Genomic DNA, 24,450 nt, shown 5'->3' with positions numbered 1-24,450 from the left:
CTGTAAACATGTTTATTTTTACTGTAAAGATTTAACATGGGAGTCTATGGGGGCTGGCTCACTGCTGCCTCTGCTGCTTTTCTGTTTTTCTTCTTTGTTATTGCTCCATAATAAATCACATGCACAGCTTTTCATCATATTCATGTCCTCTCCCCAGTCTGTGAATACTGGTGTCTGCAGCTTCCATGTTAAAAAGAAAAGAAAAGAAAAAAAAGTCCCTAAAAACAAAAACTGTTGTCAGTCATAAAAAAGCAGCTCTCAGAGTTTCTGTTGAAATGTGCAGCTGTTATTTCACAGTTAATGAAAATATCCCAGCAGCTATTTTTTTATCACATCCAAGTGCAACATGCACAATGTGAAGCACTTTTACACAACAGTCAGTGGAAATCTGGCACCCTGCTGTAGTCTCAAAATTTATATTTTAATAGTGCATACTACTCATTTTAAATAACTTTTATTTTTATGCCTCAAAAGTTTGAGGGGACCCAGAAAAGTTTCTTTCAAACTTTTTGAAGGAAACGGTTTCCAGGGCCTAATCCGTGGATCGACTTCCTCCGAGGCGTGGACGTCTATCAGCAGAGAATGTACCTTCACCTATCAGCAGAGAATGTCCCTTAGTCTGTAACACAGTCAAATATATTCTCAAGTAATATTCAAGCATGCCATTCAGCGTGTTAGTACGAGCAGCTCGGGAGCAGCTTGGGAGAACAAGAAAACAGAGACTGCTTTAGATTGTCTTCCCAAAGTGACTCAACTTTATTCACAAGTACAACAGTTTATATAGAGGGTAAAATTCATGAGACAGCAGATTATCAGTTTAAACCAGTACAGACCAAGATAAGGCAGCGTCTTCCTGCCCTTGGGTGAAGAAGCATCCTTTGTGTAGTTTATTAGTTCAGCTACAATTGTGATTATCTCAGCGACATATTTTCAAGGCACAAAACGAAGAGTTCTTACATTAGTGAAATCTGAAACAAACCATTTGGCCTTCAACAGGCGTCTAAAAGATTAAGAAACTAATGTAGCTGAGGGAGTGATCTCTGTGGTATTTCAACCTTGTACCAGCCTGTGATTCTCACACATCAATTCTTGGGTCAAAGAGAAAAATAACTAAAACAAAGGGGCCTTATTGAATGACAGAGTTTTCCTGCATAATGTCACTATAAAACAATATCCAGTAAATGCTACCATGGTACTAAAATACCTAACACTTTTATTTAACAAATGAGCAGCATGAAGAGGGAGTGCATAAAAAGTACAGCGAAGGCATTAACAAGGATCTTTATGATTTTTTTCTCATAATGACGTTCTTGTGAGAAGAAATGGAAACATCCTCCTGTACACCTGCGTAGATGTCCCATTAAGATCACTAATGATTAGTGATTTGTGATGTCATTAATCATTAAAACTTCTGCTCAACTTTATGCTGTTTTGTGCCATCCTTTGAAAACAAATGTGGCCTTTTTTTGGTTTTATGCAGCTTTTCTGTGCTTCCAAACTGTTTCTTCAGTTATAGAGCATTAAAGAGGATTCTGCAGTTGATAATAATGCATTCCCTCAGGCTGATGTAGAATTTAGTGTCATATTAACAGTGACAGCCTAACCAGGTGATGGACTGTTTCTAATCTGGACAGAGGGAGCAGCTGCCTCTGCTGTGCAGAGCCACAAAATTAAGACGAGTGCGTGTGGAGCGGAGGAAGCCTGCTTCATTTCACAGAATCAATATAATCAGGTGTGAGGAGGTGTTAGCTGCCCCTCAGAGACCAAACACGCCCATTTAACTAAGTGCGCTATGGAAACACTGAGAAGGCTGCATAAATTCAGAAATTATTCATGGGCTGGAAGCACAAGTTTTCTGTATGTCCCTGAACGTGCCGTGAAACAGTGTGCATAACGAGCGCAGCACAAACCTCAGCGACGCTGAGCTACCTTCATTTCGATTTCTGGACATAAGCTGTTAAATCTTCGTGCATGTTCTCTTGCTGTTTTGTCCCACTTCAAAGCCGGCGCTGTTTGGATGTGGAGAATGAGAATGTTCCGGCTGTCCTGCAGGAATATAAGCACATTGTGGCTTTATCTGTGCTGTCTGTCAAGGATGAAGATGTCGAGTTTCCGCCACATTCAGCTCAGCAAGAACGACTCCAAACTGCTGAACTTTAATGAAACCAACCAGGCCAGCAAGCGTTTAGCTGCTAAAGCTGCTGTGGAGGCAGAGGTGATATCAGGCCGATCAGGGTGATGAAGCAACTTCAAGCTGGAAAATGAGCTGCAAGTCAAAAAGGTTCAAACAGCCTCGCTGTCCTCAGTTATATTTGCATACTGGCTTTAATGCACCTGATTACCTCATCAGCTCATTAGCTGCCCAGCATCACTGGTGTGGATATCTCTAGTAGGTGTGACCAACACCTGGTTGTAGGCTCAGTCATCTGTTTTCACCTTATTAAATGGTGCTGATGTCGCGCTGATGAAGTGGCTTTTAGGCCTTAAGTGGCTGTCAGCTCAAGGACAAAGACTTATTTTAGAGGTTTTTTTGCATAACATGCACCTCCCAGTACCTTTAACTGCCTTTATCTGAACTTCAATCAACTTTCAGCTCTTCTTCTGCTTTACTGCAAAAAGTTCTGTATGTCTTCCACAAGAGAACCAGTGACAGAGAACAGAGAACAGATGTCGTCTGACAAAGACAGACTAATTTTATCAACAGCACAAAGCCCCCTCATGAGGAAATGAATCTAATGGAATAAAAAAACAAAAAACTTGCATGAATAACAAAATCAAAGCAATTGATATAGTATAGTTTAATATTTTGAGAAAATTAAAGTCAAATTTATACAAATGTTTATTTTTGCATCAGAGCAACTTCATGTCACATCTGCAGCTCAGCGCCATCAGCAGGCAAAGCAGCAACCTTCCAAAATAAGTCAGACATGTAGCTGTGTGAATAACTGGGCAGCCAGATAATTAAAGTGTTAATTTTTAATGAGAATAGGAACGAGTCTCAGGGAGTTGCTCCGAGGTAAGACATTTACAGAGTTGGAGACACTGAGGCCGTGCACAACATCATCTACTACAGTCAACAACATCCTACCCAATTGCCTTCGAGTGAATCAGCAGCCCTCTCCAACATCGTTGATCCCTTCAGGAGGCTCTGAAACATCCTCATCATCAGCTCTGCCAGCCCGGTCAGCTCATTCATGATTGATCTGGTAGAAAGATCTACCAACCCAAAAGTATGATCAAAGTTTGCTGTTGGAGACAAACAGAGTTACAGCTCATCGCTCTGCATTCAGCGTACTTCTCTTCCACCTCCACCTCCTCTCTCTGCCTGTCAAACGTTTTCTGCTCAGTTAGATAAAGTGAAAAGTTTGGATGTGCTCGACGGTGGACGGCTCCATCATTTCCAGACGACTCACTCTCTGCACTCAGATGATGGGCAGACAAAGTTTTTGGGGAAAGTGCTTAAAACAAAAACTTTCTGCAGATCATTAGCATGAGCGAGACATCTGCTGGGAATGTAGGACGCTGGCTGTTGTGCAGTTTATGCATGAAGCAGCATCACTCAGTCACAGCATCTCTGCCTCTTCACCCTCTCAAACATTATCAGTTTCTGTCGAAGGACCTTATCATTGATTCTTTTCCTCATCAGAAGTCAGTTTTCAGTACATCTGTGGGTGGGCAATGCCCAAACCTTAAAGCCTCTGCAAACCCAAACCAGCAACAGCCTGCTGTGGGTTTGGGTTTGCCTGACATGCTGCTGTGGAGGTGTCGGGGTAAATATTCAGCTAAGACCCTTAGAACCAAAACCACAAGCTGACCAGCAAGTAAAAGCACAAAATAGAAGCAGAGTAGAGAACAATGAGAACAATTAAAAAACAATACTCCCGCAGGATAACATGTCCAGTTTCCCCATGCAACTTGATTGGTCTTTATAAGTAACCGACAACTCGCTCCAAATAACTCATCCTGACTCCTTCACATGTGAATGATTCCACAGTCTTTAGGGCTTGACAGGAGAGTTAGGGAAGCACCTGGAACAGATCTGGGTTTAACCTTTCTTCTGGTTTTTATTTTTCTGCATCAGATTTAACAAGTGTGAGAAAAAACTCAAAGTATGAGTGATGTTTCCTGAAAGACGTGTGGGTGGTGAAGACGTCTTCACGATGGCTCGACTTTCTGCTTTCATGGAGCCACAAAGCAACACCTCAACAGCTCGAGCTTTCTTGGAAACACACAACGGCTAGTGTGTGTGTGTCTGTCTGTGTGTCTGTGTGTGTGTGTGTGTGTGTGTGTGTGTGTCTGTCTGTGTCTGTGTGTGTGTGTGTGTGTGTGTGTGTGTGTGTGTGTGTGTGTGTGTGTGTGTGTGTATTGTACTCTGTCAGTAGATGTTTGAGCTCAAAGAAGAACATGTTCCATGAGGGCCGACTCTGTCACTGATAATAAAATGTTTTAAACCACCAGAGAGCATCCCATCCTGTAAACTTCTACATGTGTAGCACACGGAGAGCCTGAGTGTGTCTGTTTGTGTGTGTCTGTGCGTGTAACTATGTGTGTGTGTTCGTGTGTGTATGTCTGTGTATGTGTGTTTGCGTCTGTGTGCGTGTGTTTTATGCAGTGTGAAGATGCTGATAGGACCCTGCAGAGGTGCATTGATGGTGACCACATTCATATTTAATTAGTGAGGTGTCAGTCAGAGGTGATGGCAGCTCACAGCGGTGTCCTCTCCATCACCTCGGCTCACTCCGGCCGTATCGACACAGACGCGGTGCAGAAGTTCAAAGGGTGAAACGATGCTGCTGCATAGCTGCAGATCTGAGCAGCAATCACAGGTTGAGGGTCTTCATGGAAGCAAATGACATCAGCGATAAGCAGAAGCATGTTGTTGCTGTATAAAATACTGACAGTGGTTTTTGCTAGATGGCATAAATATGAAAATCCAAGGTCACTTCCTTCTGGAACTGGACCTCTGACAGAGTTGGAGGTGAAGTTGTCTGAAGGTGTAATATAGATAAATGTTCCCAGCTTTGAGGCTGAAGACCTGCAGGGACCAGCTGTTACCTAAAAATCCACCACCTCCACCTTTTCCTAATGAATTTGAATCATCTTAAAAGAAGTGACTTTTAAAAGGTTTCGGTTTAGCGCACAGCATGTTAGGTATTTGAGATTGCAGTATTGACATCATCCCCCACTCTTCCAGAGTGGATGAATCTGCATCCGGTGTCCCGTGCTGCTCTCAACCTGAGGAGGTTCAGCTTGATGGTTTTTGTGTAAACAAAGAAACTGGCGCACTGAGCTCATACCTCCACCGAGGAAAAGCCAATTTAAGTCATATTTCTGAGGTTTGGAGGCTCCGCTCCTTCGAGGATTCTCTGCATGAGATTATTTTTTCTGGGGTTTCATTGATCGTGCCCAGTTTTCTGCCTCACAGGAAGCCTTTGATTTCTCTGCTCAGCACTGGAGGCGTTGTCAGTCACTGATGTAAATTTGCTAAAACACTGAGGGAAATGTCATGATGCCACGCTTCATGATCTGTCCCTGAGCCGCAGATACAGCTGTCTTTTCCATTGGAGTTGTGTGATTGGATGTGTTAGGCTGAGACTTAATGGTGTCCACACGTGTGTGTTCACACTCGACATGCTGGTGTGACATTCACACGCTTGATTGGATCTCACCGTAGCCCTGGAGACGAGAAGGTGTCGTTGTTCTGTAGATCCTGATCATGTTGGAGGGCAACAGACATGTGCTCAGCTCTGCTGCTGCAGGTAGAGCCGCAAACATCACGACCCACCCACCCAGTCTCTGAGCACACCATTAAATACATAATCACCGCCCATTTTATTAGGTACACCTGTTCAACCCCTCGTTAACACTGATGTCTAATCAGCCAATCGCACGGCAGCAGCTCAGAGCCTTTAGGTGTGCAAACATGCAGAAATTCAAACTAGAGGTGGTCTCGTCCAGGTATCGATAGTATCAGATCGATGCTTTGTTTCTATCCTCTATGTGCAGCTCACTGAAGCGTGTTAAATAAGTAATTTTTTAAATAAAATTCTACACCCCAAACATGAGCTATGAAACATGTCTGTGCTGACTGTCTGCTTTATTTACAGCCTGCAGCACAGTTAAACTACAGACGCTGAGCCAGACAACGCTACATTCAGCTCAGTTTCAAAATAAAAGCTGGAAGGTGTGTTTTACTGTGTTAACTCCTTATTTTAAAAGTAAAAGTCACAGTGATTTAGTGATACTTAAAATGCCTTCAGAATTTGCAACCTGATGATGGTTCATCTCATAAATCAGGACACACTGCGCTCCTCGACAGCAGCTGCCTGTAGAAATAGTTAAAAATATCACTATTGGCATCGGTATCAGTGGTACTGGCCCTGTATTTACCTGGCGTTGGATATACACCAATCTGCAGAGTGGCGCAGCACGAGTTCAAACTGAGCATCAGAATGATAAGAAAGTTGCTTTAAGGGCCTGAGGGCGGCGTGGTTGTTGGTCTGAGTGTTGCACAATCTGCTAATCTGCTGCGATTTTACCACCAACCACCATCACAGACATCAGCTCTCTGGGAGGAAACGCCCTGCTGAGCTCAGAGGTCAGAAGAGAAACAGCAGACTGCTGATAGAAAGGTACTCATTACAACCAACGTCTACAGAAGAACCTTCAAGCAGATGGGCTGCAGCAGCAGGAGACCACATTGTGTCATTCCTGTCAGTAAGAACAAGAAACTCAGACTTACAACACAGTCTGGTTTCTGAACATGACAAGTTCGCTGCACTCAGTCCAACAGAGCACCTTCACCTTCATCACAAAGGCAGCAACACACCTGCAGAAACTGTGTGATGATGTCATGATGATGTCATACCATGGAACAAAGTCTGAGGAACGTTTCCAGCAGCTTGTTGAGTTAAAGCAGCTCTGAATGAAAAGAGCCCATCCACATCCTAACAAGGAGTAACTAATAAAGTGTCCAGTGTTTAATTAAAGTCTAAGAACACATTGGCGGCATAAAGTAAATGTAAAGAAATGAACACACACACTGTGTCCTGTCCCTCAGTAGGCTTCCAGACGTTGGCCATCAGGAAACAGGATGATACAGAAGGATGATTCTTAACTGTGAATCATGCAAAGCCACTCTGATAAATTCCATGAGTGAAAAACGGAGCAGGTCATGATCAGGGAGCGCTTCATTTAAACCCATTAAACTCAGGATGTTCAGTATTTGGATGAAGCCGCTCATGAGAAGAAACCTCAGCCTGTCAGTCACATTTAATCAGCACTCAGGTAAAACAGATCAGACTCAATGAAACTCAGCTCGTTAACAAAGAAGCTGCACTGATGCTGATGGTGTCTTACCACGTTGCTGATGATATCGTTTAATCAGCACCTCACAGGCCGTCAGCTGACCCCCTCTCCCTGTAATGTTCTGTAGCCAGTGAGCAGAGACCTGTCAGACATGCCGCCAGTCCTTTGGCCTGCTTCTGCTCCACTTAAGACTATTTGCCTGTTAGCAGCTGACCCAGGGTCAGCCAGTCTGGGCGTGTCCCTGTGTATCATGCGCTCATCAGAAACGTCCTGCACAGCGAAGGTGGTCAGAGCAGTCTGCCTCACAGGCAGGAGATGCTAATCAGCACCGCTGTACATGTGAATGCAGGTGATTACATGTAATCACATGTGGGTACATGTGATTGCAGCACTCAGACCTGACATGGACACGACTACAGCACTTTCACTGCTCCTGCAGCGTGCTCACTGTTAAACCCTAACACAGCTGCAGGACACAGAACCACAAACACTGCCTCCTGTTACAGTCCTAATTAGGTCACATGGTGAGTGCACTGATGGAGCTGAAGTTGTTGATGGAGGAAAAACAGACTTCTGTGCTGCTGTTTGTTGGGTGGATGTGAGCAGGTGGATGCTGTTGTCACGGCCAGCGGGGGCAGACCGTGTGGAGAGTGTGTGGTGGACCCAGGCGCGAACACAGGCGAGGAGACAGGAGTGAACTTAAACTGAAAGAGAGCCTTTATTTGGGCTGATGCAGGAGGGAGTAGACAAAACATAACAGGGACAGACTGCAACTAACCAAAAACCTAAACTGGAAAAATACTAACCTGACTGTAAGGAATAACTATGATCACTGTGAACAGAATGCTGTGCAGATGCATGGAAACTGTGAACCAAATGGCATGACGAAACAGACATGACCTGCACAGAACCTCATCGTGCGGCTGCATGAAAAACAACAGAAACCAAATGGCAAACCTGAACTGCACAGAATCCTGAAAAACACTTAACTTGACCAGAGGGGAAGTACACAGACAACGCGACAACGAACAAAGGAAGACTGAGGACTTAAATACACACATGAGGTGATCAGGGGAAGTGGAGACACATGCGAACACAGCTGACTCGAATGAAACATAATGACAATACAGGGGAGAGAAACACTAACTACAATGAACAAAGAACACCAGACTCTTACAAAATAAAACAGGAAACACGGAGACATAGACATGGAGATAAAACATGACATGAACTTAACCGCATAGACATGAAACATAGACGCAGGAACCAGGGAGACTGAGTACAGGCGGAGATGACAGAAATAACTAAGAAATAAGGCCTGAACAGCAACCTAGAATTTAACTAGACTGAAAATAAATACAAAAAAATACATAAAAACTCAAACACTGGGTCACACGACCCAGTACCGTGACAGCTGTGCTGTTTAGGATTGTGTCACAGTGAGCTGGCTCTGAGAGCAGGGAGCCCTGACTGACGGAGGCATGTTCTGTGTCTGTTTGTGGGTCTGTGTGCGGCGCTGATTGCTGTTTTGTGTGGTTTTCTTTCTTCACAGTCTGAGTTGTTAAAATGTTTCTGTGTGGATGTTGAGTCTCTCTATTAAACACGTCCAATATATAAAAGTCGTTTTATATATTTGAAGAAGGATGCAGACTGATTGACTCATGGAGCAAACTTAAGCAGTAAGTGGTTTACGCAGGATTACAGAGGATTAGTCACATGAGCTCGTACAGCGTACCAAAGACAGCTCTTCTTCATTTAAGTTTATCTGAATTCATCACAACAACTCAGACATCCTGATAAAAATATCATTTATAAAATCTCAGCTTTGTATTTAGAGTTTTCTGTTTTAGGAAGAAACACAGTTACAATGATGACCTTTAACCTGTCCAATCACGTTGATGGACGTGATCTGTGATCACTCTGCTCTCATCCTGTGATTATTGGGCATGCGGGTGCAGGCTAGAGGGCTGACGGAGCAATCAGTCACACATCGTTCGTGTGATTTTAATATGTTATTCAGTGCAAACATGTCACTGGGTTTACACAAAGATCGCAGGTTAGATAAATCAGAGATGTTCCTGGCGACCAATTTCTTCGTCTACTAAAAAAAAGATTCTTCAACAATGAACCATGCCGCTTCATTATCAACATTACATGTTATACTCCAGACAGCAAGGCAGAAAAACACTTTAAATAAACTAATGTTAAATATTGTATGAAAACATGTTAGTACAAAAGTTCACGTGTTATTAAAACTGTGACTGAGCAATGCGCCGTGCATTATTGAAGCTAGTTCATCCACTTCAATAAAAGTTCAAATCTAAAATAACACATTAAATCATTCATTTATTTTCTTCTGCTGATCTGAAGTTGGGTCTCGGGGGCAGCAGCAGGGAAGCCCAGACCTCCTTCTCACCACGTCCTCCAGCTTATCCAGAACCATCAAGGCGTTCCCAGGCTAACCTCCTCTCTGGAGGACAAGCCCGGCCAGAATAGACAGGAGGCGAAATGTTCACTTTTCTACAACAAGCGAAGCTTCTCTGTAGTTATTATTCAAATTCACCTGTCTAATGGTGCATGCTGTAGTAGTGTTCTTATTATTTTGTCGAAGGTGACTTTCTGTTCCTCCTCTGAGTTTCTCTTTGTTTTTGTTTTTCTTTGACCTCCGGCCTTCGGACTTTTCAAAGTAAGTGGAGAAGCAGAAAAACACGGTTAATCATAAAAACAGAAATCGAAGCTTTCAGTCTAAAAGTGTCTTTTGGGAGACGCGAGAGTGCCGCGAGTGGAGTGATTACAGCCTTGCTGATTGGAGCCTTGCTAAAGTCAAGTCGCTCTCTGAAAACGTTCAATTATCTTTCAGCAGATTATTTCATTAAGTGCACAAATTAGTGCAAGCTCGGGCACAAAGACGTGTGTGAGTCTCTTTAATTTATCTTTTATCTCTTCTCTCTCTGCAGATTCATCTCTGACCAAGATGAGCCCCTGCTCCGAGGCAGGGAAACCCTGTAACCCCTGTCTGGATGCGGCGAAGGCTTGTAACCTTAACGAGACGTGTAAACGTCTCCGATCTGCCTATAACTCCATCTGCAGCAAGACCACGCCCCCGCAGCCCTCTGCGGGCTATCAGGAGCCGTGTAGCAGGAAGCGATGTCAGAAGGTGGGTGCAGCGCCTCAAGTTTGAGGGGAAATCCTGAAGCAGTGAGAAAACTGCCCAGCGTTCAGCTCAGCTGCACGAAGCTCAGCTTAATTTCACACTTTCACAAAGCGTAGATAAAAAAAAACTCCACAACAGCATCCTGCTCCAGCGTCAAAGGCAGGGAATGTGGGAAATGTAGCAGGGAGGTGGTTTAAAGACAAGGAACATAGCTCTGACCCAGACTGCAGGTACATGCTGCAGGTCACAGGCAGGGGATGCTTAATAAGGCAAGGCAAGGCAAGTTTATTTGTATAGCACAATTCAACAACAAGGTGATTCAAAGTGCTTTACAGAGACATTAGAAACAAAAACAAATGAAAAGCATGATTTAAAATTGATTAAAACAAGCAAACAAACAAACTAACTAATTAACAAACAAACAAAAAAAACAGTATATAAAATCAAAACAGATAAAATCAGAACAGTAGATAAAATCAGTAGTTAAAATGTTAGTTTTGAAATTTAAGCTTAAAAGTGTGGATTTGGTGCTTTATTCAAATGCAGCTGAGAACAGGTGAGTCTTCAACCTGGATTTAAATAAATTGAGTGTTTCAGCTGATCTGAGGCTTTCTGGGAGTTTGTTCCAGATATAAGGAGCATAAAAGCTGAATGCAGCTTCTCCGTGTCTGGTTCTGACTCTGGGAACTGATAAAAGACCGGATCCAGATGACCTGAGGGATCTGGAAGGTTCATACTGGGTCAGGAGGTCACTGATGTATTTTGGTCCTAAACCATTCAGAGCTTTATAGACCAGCATCAGAACTTTAAAGTCTATCCTCTGATGGACAGGCAGCCAGTGTAAAGACCTCAGTGCTGGACTGATGTGGTCCACTTTTTTGGTCTTAGTGAGGACTCGAACAGCAGCGTTCTGAATGAGCTGTAGTTGTCTGACTGATTTTTTAGGTAGACCTGTAAAGATGCTGTTACAGTAATCAAGCCTACTAAAGATGAATGCATGGACTAGTTTTTCCAGGTCCTGTTGAGACATCAGATCTTTTATCCTTGATATACAGTGGGGCAAAAAAGTATTTAGTCAGCCACCGATTGTGCAAGTTCCCCCACTTAAAATGATGACAGAGGTCAGTAATTTGCACCAGAGGTACACTTCAACTGTGAGAGACAGAATGTGAAAAAAAAATCCATGAATTCACATGGTAGGATTTGTAAAGAATTTATTCGTAAATTAGGGTGGAAAATAAGTATTTGGTCACCTCAAACAAGGAAAATCTCTGGCTCTCACAGACCTGTAACGTCTTCTGTAAGAAGCTTTTCTGTCCCCCACTCGTTACCTGTATGAATGGCACCTGTTTGAACTCATCATCTGTATAAAAGACACCTGTCCACAGCCTCAAACAGTCAGACTCCAAACTCCGCCATGGCCAAGACCAAAGAGCTTTCGAAGGACACCAGGAAAAGTATTGTAGACCTGCACCAGACTGGGAAGAGTGAATCTACAATAGGCAAGCAGCTTGGTGTGAAAAAATCAACTGTGGGAGCAATCATCAGAAAATGGAAGACATACAAGACCACTGATAATCTCCCTCGATCTGGGGCTCCACGCAAGATCTCATCCCGTGGGATCAAAATGATCATGAGAACGGTGAGCAAAGATCCCAGAACCACACGGGGGGACCTGGTGAATGACCTGCATAGAGCTGGGACCAAAGTAACAAAGGTCACCATCAGTAACACACTACAACGGCAGGGAATCAAATCCCGCAGTGCCAGACGTGTTCCGCTGCTGAAGCCAGTGCATGTCCAGGCCCGTCTGAAGTTTGCCAGAGAGCACATGGATGATACAGCAGAGGATTGGGAGAATGTCATGTGGTCAGATGAAACCAAAGTAGAACTTTTTGGTATAAACTCAACTCGTCGTGTTTGGAGGAAGAAGAATACTGAGTTGCATCCCAAGAACACCATACCTACTGTGAAGCATGGGGGTGGAAACATCATGCTATGGGGCTGTTTTTCTGCCAAGGGGACAGGAGGACTGATCTGTGTTAAGGACAGAATGAATGGGGCCATGTATCGTGAGATTTTGAGCCAAAACCTCCTTCCATCAGTGAGAACTTTGAAGATGAAACGAGGCTGGGTCTTCCAACATGACAATGATCCAAAACACACCGCCCGGGCAACAAAGGAGTGGCTCCGTAAGAAGCATTTGAAAGTCCTGGAGTGGCCTAGCCAGTCTCCAGACCTCAACCCCATAGAAAATCTGTGGCGGGAGTTGAAAGTCCGTGTTGCTCGGCGACAGCCCCAAAACATCACTGCTCTCGAGAAGATCTGCATGGAGGAATGGGCCAAAATACCAGCTACTGTGTGTGCAAACCTGGTAAAGACCTATAGTAAACGTTTGACCTCTGTTATTGCCAACAAAGGTTATGTTACAAAGTATTGAGTTGTATTTTTGTTATTGACCAAATACTTATTTTCCACCCTGATTTACGAATAAATTCTTTACAAATCCTACCATGTGAATTCATGGATTTCTTTTTTTTCACATTCTGTCTCTCACAGTTGAAGTGTACCTCTGGTGCAAATTACTGACCTCTGTCATCATTTTAAGTGGGGGAACTTGCACAATCGGTGGCTGACTAAATACTTTTTTGCCCCACTGTATTCTTGAGGTGATAGTAAGCTGATTTTGTTATTGTCTTAATGTGTTTTTCTAAGTTTAGGTCTGCATCCATCACTACACCCAAATTTCTCGCCTGGTTTGTGGTTTTTAGATGTATAGATTGAAGTTCTCTGGTGACCTGTAATCGTTTTTCTTTGGCTCCAAAGACTATTACCTCAGTTTTGTTTTTGTTTAGCTGAAGAAAATTGTGACACAACCAGTCATTAATTTCCTCAATGCATTTACCAAGAGCCTGTACAGGGTCTCGGTCTCCTGGTGACATTGTGATATATATTTGTGTGTCATCTGCATAGCTGTGGTAGTTTATTTTGTTGTTGTTTATAATCTGTGCCAGTGGGAGCATGTAAATGTTAAACAGAAGGGGTCCCAAGATGGAACCTTGGGGAACTCCACATGTGATACTTGTCTGCTCAGATGTGAAGTTACCTATTGATACAAAGTATTTCCTGTTTTCTAAGTATGTTTTGAACCAGTTTAGTACAGTTCCTGAAAGACCTGCCCAGTTCTCCAGTCGTTTGAGTAATATGTTGTGGTCAACTGTGTCAAATGCTGCACTGAGATCCAGTAAAACTAAGACTGACATTTTTCCACTGTCTGTATTCAGACATTTGTCATTAAACACTTTGGTCAGAGCGGTTTCAGTGCTGTGGTTCTGTCTAAAACCCGACTGGAAGGCATCATAGCAGTTATTCTGTTTTAAGAAGTAATTGAGCTGTTGAGAAACTGCTTTTTCAATGATCTTACTTAAAAATGGGAGATTTGAGATCGGCCTGTAGTTGTTCATTTGTGTCTTGTCAAAATTGTCCTTTTTCAGTATAGGCAGCATAAAACAGTATAAGCCCTGTTTTATGCTGAAGGTCCTTCAGGCCTCATCCTCCTGGTCACACGGGCACAGTTTTCTGTATTGAAACAAGTGGTTTAACTCACACTCACTCGGATGGATGCACCAGGCTTTAGTATCTTGCCCAACGGTACTTCAACATACAGACTGCAGTAGCAGGGGGTCAAACCTCCAACCTTCTGATTCGTCAATAACTGCTCAGGGTGGCAGTTGAGCTCAGTGCGTTGAGCAGGCACCCATGTGCTGTACGGCTGAGAGCGGCCGGCCCAGGTTCAAATCTGACCCGCGGCCCTTTGCTGCATGTTTTCCCCTCTCTCCCTCTGCTTTCCTGCCAGTTCTTCACTGTATCTGTCAATAAGGCCAACATAAAAATTAAATAAATAACCGTTTTTCCTTCTGAGCCTCTGACTGAAACTAGTTCATGTAAATTGAGAGCATGCAGCACTCACTCACAGACTGATCTGTTTACCAGGTCATAATACCTGCAGGTGTAAATTATGTAATTATTCTCAGATGAGCTTTTAGTACAGTAACCTCATAGCAGCCATATTATTGGTCAGATGATGTCATTAAAAAAAATGCTCCACCAGCACAAACATATGCACGTGTGCAGTAAGCACACAGCTAGCACTGACAGCTGCCCGTGTCTCAGCGCCCTTCAGAGTGATTGAGCATCATTTACAGCATTTGTGGCACCTGAGGCTCAAACCTCACGGCCTCCATGTTTAAACCGTCCGAGGGTCTCTCTGATGATGGTGATGATGGTGATGATGTGACAGCGCCTGGACTGCAGAGCTGGTGTTATGGTATCAGCGCTGCGCAGGCTGTGATGCTAAAAGCTTTCTAAAGGCTAAAAGGTTATTAACGTTTCAAGTTCCTCCTCCTCGGTTTCACTTTTATGTCAGTGGCAGAATTACACAAACTGTTTGTTGGAATAAAATCTTTAAAAATAGTCAAGTAAAAGTGCAGCATTTAAAATGCTTTTTTAATACGGTTATATTTCACCTGAGAAAGCATCTAAATTCAGCTCCACAGCTCCGAGGCTGAGATGAACACCCCTGGGCTCCATGGATCACAGACTCCTGGGAAAATCCAATAAGTCTGTGTGTCCTCATCACCGGGCCACAGCCAAACACCTGCAGAAAAACTGCCAGTTTTGCTCCCGGCTCAGAGTAGTGAGGAGTTTTTACCAACTGTGAGTCAGTGACACTGAAGATGCTCAAACACAGATTCAGTGCAGCAGATTTTACTGTGAGGATCCAGAGCAGCCTCTCTGAGCGTGTCAGGAAACATCACAGCTGAAGTAATTCTAGACTCAGGTTTCGGCTTCAGTATTGCCTCAGGGCGTTTTATATTGTAAGGTCACGACCCTGCAATTATAATAATGCAAAAGGTAACATCCTGTTTGATTCAGTCACACCTGACAGGAAACAGTTAACTGAGCTCAGAGACCAGTTGAACAGGACGCTCAGACTTCTCGAACAGACTTCTATCCAATCAGACCTGAGGAATCACCCCCTGATGGACATGAGAAAGACTGCAGGCAAAGTCCATCTTTTATCTACAGTTTATGTCTTCAAATGATGCCGCAATTAAGGATGGGTATCGTTTAGGTTTTATCCGATACCAGTACCAAACCGGTACTTTTGAAACGGTGACGGTGCTTAAACAGTGCTCGAACCGGTGCTTAAAGAATGGAGAACACAGACTTTGTCCAAAAATCTCTCATGTTTAGCAGTTTTTTTTGTAAAAAGATAACAATGTTAGCCTTTTCTGCAGCTATAGGGTATCATTCTTGGTTGCAAGCAGTGCTTAAACAATGGAAAAAAAACACAAACTTTGTCCAAAAACCTCTCATGTTTAGCTGTTTCCCACTTTTCCTTTGGTCATTTTAGCCTTTTTGGCCAGGGTGAAGGGAGTATCTGCCATCAAACAAGAAGACAGCCGTATGGAACTACAACGGTGTTTGCTAGTTCACCTTACATGCATTAATTTAATAACGTGGTTAGCTTGCACACGAACAACATTAAGCTACTCACGCAGAGAAGAACAGCTGCTGCTGCATCATCATCCGTCATGATTTCTGCTACACTGGCAGGGCTAGGGGCCAGGACTCTCCTATTCGGGTTTTTGGGGGATGTTGCTAACTCCGGTCTGATAACAGGCACCACACCCGCAGTAGATGTGCTCGATGTGAGGTCTCGCAGCAAGCTATCAAATACGGTGCATTTCTCTGCTTTTAACAAAATGCTATACGTCGCCAGGTGTTTCATCAGATTCGAGGAGTTACCTCCTTTGCACAGTATCACCTTAAAGCACTTGTTGCAGGCTGCTGAGTTTGCATCTTTTGCTGTGAAGTACAGCCAGACTTTTGACCGCTTCGCCTTGGGCATTTTCTTCTTCTTCTTCTTCTTCTTCTTTGTGTTTAACGGCGGTTGGCAACCAACGTAAAGGAGCATTACCGCCTCCTACTGTTCCGGAGTATGGGTCAGACAGTGAGTTCACAAGCTGTATAAAAAAAAACAAAAACCCTACCTTGGGCATTTTTAATCTGTAGCTCTGCTCTAAAAGAACGTACGTACCTGGGCCTGCCTACTACGCTTGCAAAGGTAAAATGATTGGCTAGAATCTGAAGTGTATGACATCTCAGGGGAAAAAAAGCACCGAAATGTGCGCTGCTTTTCGGTCTGGTTACTACCGTTTATGTCAGAACCGGTACCCATCCCTAGCCGCAAACAATTCTGACAAGTCTAACAAGCAAAACAAATGAGCTGCATCCAAAGAAGTTTAGGCCTTCACCGGGATTCTAACAAAAACATTTAGACCTATTGATCTTTGAGCCCAGATGTTTCAGACCCGTGAGATGTGTGGAACGCTATGTTAGTACTGGGGTCACTGCGGCGCTCCAGATCTCCTTCAGCATTAACATCAGCACAGAAGCTGTGTGCCAGGAGGTTCACGCTGAGGGCCTCCTGCAGGTGTGACATGAACAACTTTTATCCGTGTACAACCCCAATCCTGACAAAGTTTTCATGCTGAATTAAACGTGAATAAATAGAGAATGCAGTGATCTCAGAAATCTAGAATTTATTCTCAGTATAAAACAGAAAACCTGTCACGTGTTTAAACTGAGGAAATTCAGTTTTAATAAAAATCTAAGCTCATTTTGAATCATTCAGATTTCTTTTTAACATTTTACTCAGCATCCCGACCATGTGGATACCTGTGGACACCAGTCTCACTGATTTGTTGTAAAGCTAGTGAGTATTAAATCAAAGGGACCAGTGATGCTGCAGATCCCTCCTCAGTGAAACAGACCACTTTGCCACTTTTCTCTTTCCAGATATTTTTTCCTAATTTGGGAATTCCTAGTTTATATTCCAGATAAATGCAGACACCAGTCCCGGCCAGGCGGTTGTCTCCCTCGGCACTTAGGAAAGTGATATTATTATTTAACAGGCTGTGCTATACTGTTAATGCAGGCTTCTTTTCTCATATTAAGGAATAATAGTTTAGTGCTTTTAGCTTTTTCGCTGCACTCAATCACCTGTACCACATTCCTCGTCTTGTTTACCTTTTTCTTCGCGTCGTGTGTTTCAGGCCCTGCGACAGTTTTTCGAGCGGGTGTCATGGGAGCTGAGCTACCCCCTGCTGTTCTGCTCGTGCCCGGACCAGGCGTGTGCTGAGCGTCGCCGTCGCACCATTGTCCCGTCCTGCTCACACCAGGAGAGGCACAAAGCCAGCTGTCTGGAGCTGCGGCGCACCTGCCGCTCGGACGCCCTGTGCAGGTGAGCCACCCTTGTTAGGCCTCGTTAGGGCTCCTCAGCATGATTTCCGCCAAGCCAGAGGAGGAGCTAATCAATGAAATCAGCAGCTCAAGAGCTTAATGGGGAGAAATCTCATAGACGCACAGGTGCAAATTACACATTTGATTGGTAAGCACCGGCTTTAAAGGTGAGAGAGGCTCAAAGTGGGCCAGTCAGCATTTCACACACACACACACACACACACACACACACACCTGCCCCCTTTAGCGACTACAGGCCAGGCGTCCTTGAGAAGGAAGCACTGCCGGGAAAATGCTCACACATGATTGGATGTTTTTTTTTTTATCTGCGTGAGTATGAGCTGAATCCACTGATGGAGGCAGCACCTGACCTGAGACAGAGCTGCTAGGTCATGTGACTGATACTGCAAAGGTGCCACACACTTAGAGGAATCATCAGAAATAACGCTATGCACAGTTTCAAACCCACAGCTGCAGGAAATATTTACACTCTGAAACAGAAGAAATCTCTATTTTTCCACATGTGCAGGTCGGGTCTTCTAAACATCTGGATTTATGCTTCTCCATTGAAGTAGCTGCATCTGAAGACAGTCAAGCTTAATCTCATCATCACCTCAAAAGCACTCACAGTGCATATGTTCCTGTCCCTCAGTTAGAAAAATCAAGTTTATCTTAATATAATAAAGTTCCAAATATGAAAATGTGAGAAGAAAAGAGCCAGAGTGGTGAGAAAATATGACGAAAACTGTACATCAGAGACTCTTTACCCCCCTCCCTCCACGGAGGGGTAGTAGTTTGCTTACAGAGCAAATCGGTCCATCGCCCTTCACAGAGAGTGCTGAGCCATCTGGAGAACAGGAAGAGCTACGTGAGGATGTTCTTCATAGACTACAGGTCAGTCATTTTATTAATATCCGAGAGCTTTGTTTGGATTGATGACCATTTGAACCTGAACCTGTTAGTCGAGCTCTGGGAGAAGATCTCAGGCTGGAATCAGGCCTCCTGTTCCTGTAGGTCAGTTTTATCGCCACCTTCAGTCCGTCAGTCCCTGTTTGGTTTTTTATTTCCTGCTACACATTTTCAGCATTTTCATTGGTTCAGCCTGGCCGTTGAGGCTGAGCTCACAGAGCTCACTGCCATCATTTAATGATTCAAACTGTTTCCTTCCAGCACCTTCATACATTCAGCACAGAGTTGAGGTCAGACTCATCTCATCAAGCTTATTCATGTATGAGTGGGGAGTGTGTGTGTTAGTGTGTATGTGTGTGTTAGTGTGTATGTGTGTGTGCGCACTCAGCCTTGAGGGTGGAGGTTAAGCACTTGATGGACTTGTCTGATTAAAGTGAGCACATGCTGTCTCTTCGTGGTTTTGAGTGATGAAGCTGCTTCAGCAGAGAAACAGAAATATCAGATGTGCAGTCACACAGTGAGGCCGGTGTTTCCAGATGTTTCATACAAATAAACACAGACATCTGTAACAAGGACTGATTACCTGCATGAGTCAGGCTTACAACATGAAGAGGAACTTGAAGTTAGAGTAGGGCGAGCCGTCACAGCAGCACGAAGATAATGAGCGAACACAGTGGACATACAGTCAACTCTGACACATGTTTATCAGTCATTGATATATCGATCGGGTTATTATTGATGCTAACGGGCCCCCTGACTGCTGCCAGGGTATATAGTTTCTATAGATATTAACAATAATGATAATAATAATAATTATTAATAATAATAAGTATAAAATAATAAGTATAAAATAATAATAATAATAATAATTATTATTATTATTATTATTATTATTATTATTTAAATTATTTTAAAAGCGCCTTTCAAGACACCCAAGGACACTTAACAATAGAATAAAACATATAATAGAGATGACAAAATGAAGGACAATAAAAACAAAAACAAACAGTGGGTTCACAGTGAATATTCAGATTTGAACAGATAGGTTTTGAGTTAAAGATTTAAACAGGGGGAGGGAATCAATGTTTCTTAAATCTGGGGGTAGAGAGCTCCACAGCCTGGGAGTAGAGCAGCTGAAAGCTCTCCTTCCCACTGTGGTGAGGTGGAAAGAAGGCACGAGATAGAAGAAGAAGAAGAAGATCAAAGTGAGTGGGCAGTAGTAGCGGGTAGGTAGTGCTTAACAGGTCAAAAAGGTAAGGAGGAGCAAGGTTATGAAGGGTCTTGAAGGTGAGCAGAAGAAGTTTGTATATTATCCTGAATTTCACTGGGAGCCAGTGAAGTTCCTGAAGAACAGGGGTGATGTGCTGGTAGGAGGGGATTCTGATAATAATGCGAACAGCAGAGTTTTGAACCAGTTGAAGCTTATGGAGGGATTTTTGGGGTGTAAGATGGTGTAAGTTGATGTACTCAGTCTTGTCCTGTATGGATTTCTGTCGATCGCTGTTTTCCTCAACTAGTAAATCTGCCCTGGATTGTTTTCAGGTAGTTCTGAATGCTAATACCAAGGCTGCTTACTTGCTCGAGCAGACAGAACCATTCAATCACTGTGACTGCTAGCGTCCTTTCACTGGTTCTGTGTTAGTGTCGGGGTGCAGTTCAAAGGTCAAACGTTTGTTTCGTGCATGTATCTGATGACCGGGAGTGCAGCCTGAGCTCCGCTGGTGCGGTTTGGTGGAAATTCAAGCTCTGTGACATGAATGTTAACGTTATGTACAGGTACGTTTCATAAAGTACTCTTTATGCTTTGGAAATATATTACATTTTAATTTAATATGACATTTTTAGCTGTGTATTGTTCCAGATGCCAGCCCTAGTACACTTGGTGCCTATGGTGAAACAGTAAAGTGAACAAAGTGAAGCTTTGGTCCAGATAAGATTCATGCAACCACCTCTTCATGTGGACTTCAGTTTCAGCCTTTAAAGAGGAGATCAGGTCTTTTTTTAAAATGAGCTGATAATGAAACAGTGGTCAGCAAACAGCCAGAGGGTCCTTGTGTGGATCTTCTCCCACTCTTGTCCTGGTCCTGGATTTATTTATGTGTGATTACAACTGATAATGTACCGTAGTTTTTGGACTATACGGCGTACCGGATTATAAGGCACAATATCAATGAACGGGTCTATTTTGTTACAGAAGGCGCACCGGATTATAAGGTGCATTAAGCAAAACAAAACTGTTACATAATTCAAACTTTAATCAACTCATTCACGATAACTCTCAACATTGTTCAGTTGTAACACATAAAATACAGAACAAAACACTCACTTTTTCAGTTCATTCTTCGTCCAGAAATCCATCAAATTCTCGATCTTCAGTGTCTGAGTTTGACAGGTGGGCGATTTCGGCCCGTAAGCATGTCTCTTAAAAGGTGCCATTTTGGGGTCCTTATAATCACACCATAATATTATGTTGAAGCAGATTTTTGAGTGTCGTGTACCACAAAAAATCGGTTTGAGGTCAGTAAGCTCAACCAGAATTCATACATAAGGCGCACTGTCGATTTTTGAGAAAATTAAAGAATTTTAAGTGCCTTATAGTCTGAAAAATACAGGAAATATAGAAATACAGAGGAAAACCTCTGAAGCAGGTGTAAGAATCACAGTGACTCACATTGAAGTCACTTGGCTGTTTACATGTAAATGCCAGGCAACCTTTAAAATCCCCAGAAGGGGCTCCAAGCTAAAGGTTTTCCCAGAATCCAGACCTCAAACCATCTGGATGAAACAAACAGCGATGCAGGTGGGACGGTTTGGTAATCTCGAGGAAAGGTGCTAACACCTGAAGGTTGAACTGAGATCATTTGTTAGTGCACCAGTGGCATATTTAATTCTCACACGGTGGCCGGAGAGAACTCATCCCGAGGTTGTTCTGCCAGTTTTCCGGGGTTTACCGTCTCTATCCGTCCTGCTGTCAGCTTTCAGTCACATATTCTGTCCTCCATGTGGGTATCAGTTCAGCGGGTTGAGCATGCTTAGAGAGAAGCATGTAAACAGCTGACCTGCCTGCTGGGCTGAGCTCTCTTCCCATCAAAAGTTGCTTGTTGCTTCAGCAGCAGCAATGCTCCTCCACAGCAGGCTGGATCTCTTCACTGTGAAGAACCTGTGAAGGTGATAGATTGATGCTCTTATTGCTCCCACATGTGCAAAGGTTGTTTTTAAGAATGTGTATTTCCAACATATGATGCAGGAAAGCTCCTCCACTCTTCAATCAGCTGATTCAGCAACTCAACTCCTCGATGACTCCTCGGGACCTAACCTGGGCTGCTTTTAGGACTCACTGAGAAACCTGGCAGAGAAGTCCAGAGTCCAGTTCGGGCAGTGGCTCATGTTGGGTTGCCCACATATGGAGAGGTTATGTCAGCTGTTGGGTGGGCGCGGCATGGCCCGAAAGTCATGACGTGGTTATTGGTGGAGTATTTAGATGATCCTTTGCCCCTGCAGACAGCTCCCAGGTTTTTACAAGCTCCTCTCGGTGACAGCAGCAGGAGGTTTCTGTGGTTTCGGTGTCTAAGTGTGACCTATGGAGAAGCAGCAGATACATCAGTGAGTGGGAGTTGGAGTAAGCTGAAAGCCAGAAGGCAAAAATCCAAATAAATGTCCCCACGACCCCCCCAACGAGTCCCCTCCCTCCCCTCAGAGTGCACTGCAGGTGACGACCGGTATCACACATGGAGCATGAATCGTGTTTGATTGCCTGTAAAAAGAATCCGGAGCAGGCTCGTTCTTTTCCTTTTAGCCTCCATTGGGGTTAATGGATGGAGAGCGGAGAGCTGCATAATCATGGGAATCCCGCAGGTCCTCCGGGTCTCGGCGGCCTCGGAGGGTGGCTTGCCTCCCACTGAGGCTGAAAAGCAGCCGGGATGAAACGACTGCTGGGAGAGGGACTCTGAGTGACAGAAGGAGTAATTAAATATGGCCTTTGCCACAGGTAATGTAGGAGAAACCTACGGGGTGCTCTAAAAGGTTTTTGGACTTTATTTGCATTTCAAATAAGAGCACAGTCAGACCTACTGTTCATTTTCACTGAGCCAAAGACGGCGGCACCTCTCAGAGCTCCCGCTGAGTGCACACACTCACCTGTGTGCACTCAGGCTTCACCTGCAGATCTCTGCACGGAGTCATGGTATACACCAGCGGTCTCCAACCTTTTTTGCGCCACGGGCCGGTTTATGCCCGACAATATTTTCACGGACCGGCCTTTAATGTGTCGCGGATAAATACAACAAAATAAAACTAGTACCGGCACCGAAAAAAAGAAGATTTATTCATAACACACGTGAAAAGACCCAGGAAAACCGAGTTAACAATAAAAACGATAACAAAATAACGCTGAAAACCGATAAAAACCCTGAAAACCATACATTTCACACCGGAGCCTCAACTCTCGCGGCCCGGTACCAAACGACTCACGGACCAGTACCGTTCCGAGGCCCGGGGTTTGAGGACCGCTGGTATACACCACCTGTTAATTTACATGATTTGCTGTCCTTGTGTCCATCATGGCTGCTGAGGGTTTGTCCATATACAGGTGTGGACCTGTTCATGCCTGGTATACATAACTGTACTTATAACACCTGACTTGAAAGGGAATCATCTTTTAGACTTGCAGAGACTAAAAACATTCTCTCATCTGCTGACTTTGATGAAGTAATTCATGCTTTCACTTCGTCCAGACTTGATTATTGATTCCAGCATCTGCAGCTCTTCTCCGGACAGGCGCTCGTAAACGAGATTGTGTTTCCCTCTTTTTCACTTTAGTGCGCTTTAGAATTGATTTTAACATTTTATTGTTTGTTTTGAAGTGAGTACATGGATCAGCACTCTTACCTTTCTGAACTTTAACTAAGCACAGTGCTAACAGCTCGTTAAGGTCAGCAGCTCAGCGGTCTGGCTCTTCAAATTATGACCTCTCCAACACTCATCTTTAAAATCTTTGTTTGAAGTCTTTACATCTTTAGTTTCTGACACTTTTCTTTCTTCTAGTCTTCAGTATTTTCTTGCTTTGCTTTTTTCCAGCTAGTTGTGTGGCACGTTGGTCCACCATGCTCATGAATAACTTGACGTGACTGGGTTTTAGAAACTTGTTTAGCACGTGGCTGCAGTGACCTGGTGGATGTTCTCTCTTCAGTGCTTCCACAGAGGTGGTGTTTGCGTCCGGTATCAGAGGTGTGGTCTCTCTGAGGCGGCCATGGTGGCGGTTTGGTCCGAGGGCTCGGGCGTGAGTATTTAGTTGGGCCTGTGGTTCCGGCTGTGGTTCTGGGGCTGAGAACAAAGCAAGGCACTGAAGCTGCTCTGAACTGCAAACAGCACTCTGGAGTGATTTAGATCCTGGTTTGGATCTCATTACGATGAGCAAACATGGCGCTGTTTGTTCTGAATATGAGGGCGAGCGGCAGGTAGGGGCTGCTCTCTGATTGGTGGCATCACCGTGGCGCTCCTCCTGAATGTTTAACCTGGGTGCACACAATTTCCTGTCTGTGTCTGGTGATCTTGCTGCTTTGTTTTCTCTCGCTGTTTCTTTAATTAAGAGTCCCTGAGTGTGAATGCTCATTTGCATATTTACATATTAGCATAGCTGACGAGCCAGCGTCTGCATCAGGATGGCTCGCCCTCGGTCACACTCATGGTTATATTGCTTTCTGCACCATCTTCACAGGGTGAGCTCGTCTTACTGCCCCCCCCCAACCTGGAAAGCAGGCTTCAGACGAGTG

The 24,450-nt window shown here is 43.9% G+C and overlaps 1 protein-coding gene across 1 annotated transcript in view; it reads left to right on the top strand.

Moving 5' to 3' along the window:
* gfra2b (GDNF family receptor alpha 2b) overlaps positions 1-24,450 on the top strand; it is a 156,743-nt gene that overhangs the window by 96,746 nt on the left and 35,547 nt on the right. Inside the window, exons 4-5 of the mRNA XM_086299895.1 lie at positions 10,266-10,465; positions 17,584-17,771. Of these exons, the coding sequence (XP_086156021.1) occupies positions 10,266-10,465; positions 17,584-17,771 (388 nt within the window). The remainder of the gene's footprint in view (positions 1-10,265; positions 10,466-17,583; positions 17,772-24,450) is intronic.

The sequence above is a fragment of the Aulonocara sp. 'chitande type north' Nkhata Bay genome, linkage group LG7 (genome assembly GCF_057382095.1).
Source record: "Aulonocara sp. 'chitande type north' Nkhata Bay isolate Kocher_YH1m ecotype deep benthic linkage group LG7, A_spYH_male_GT1.1, whole genome shotgun sequence".
Classification (NCBI taxonomy): Eukaryota; Metazoa; Chordata; class Actinopteri; order Cichliformes; family Cichlidae; genus Aulonocara; species Aulonocara sp. 'chitande type north' Nkhata Bay.
Note: the sequence above shows the minus strand (reverse complement) of the source record. Positions and strands in the feature narration are given on the sequence as shown.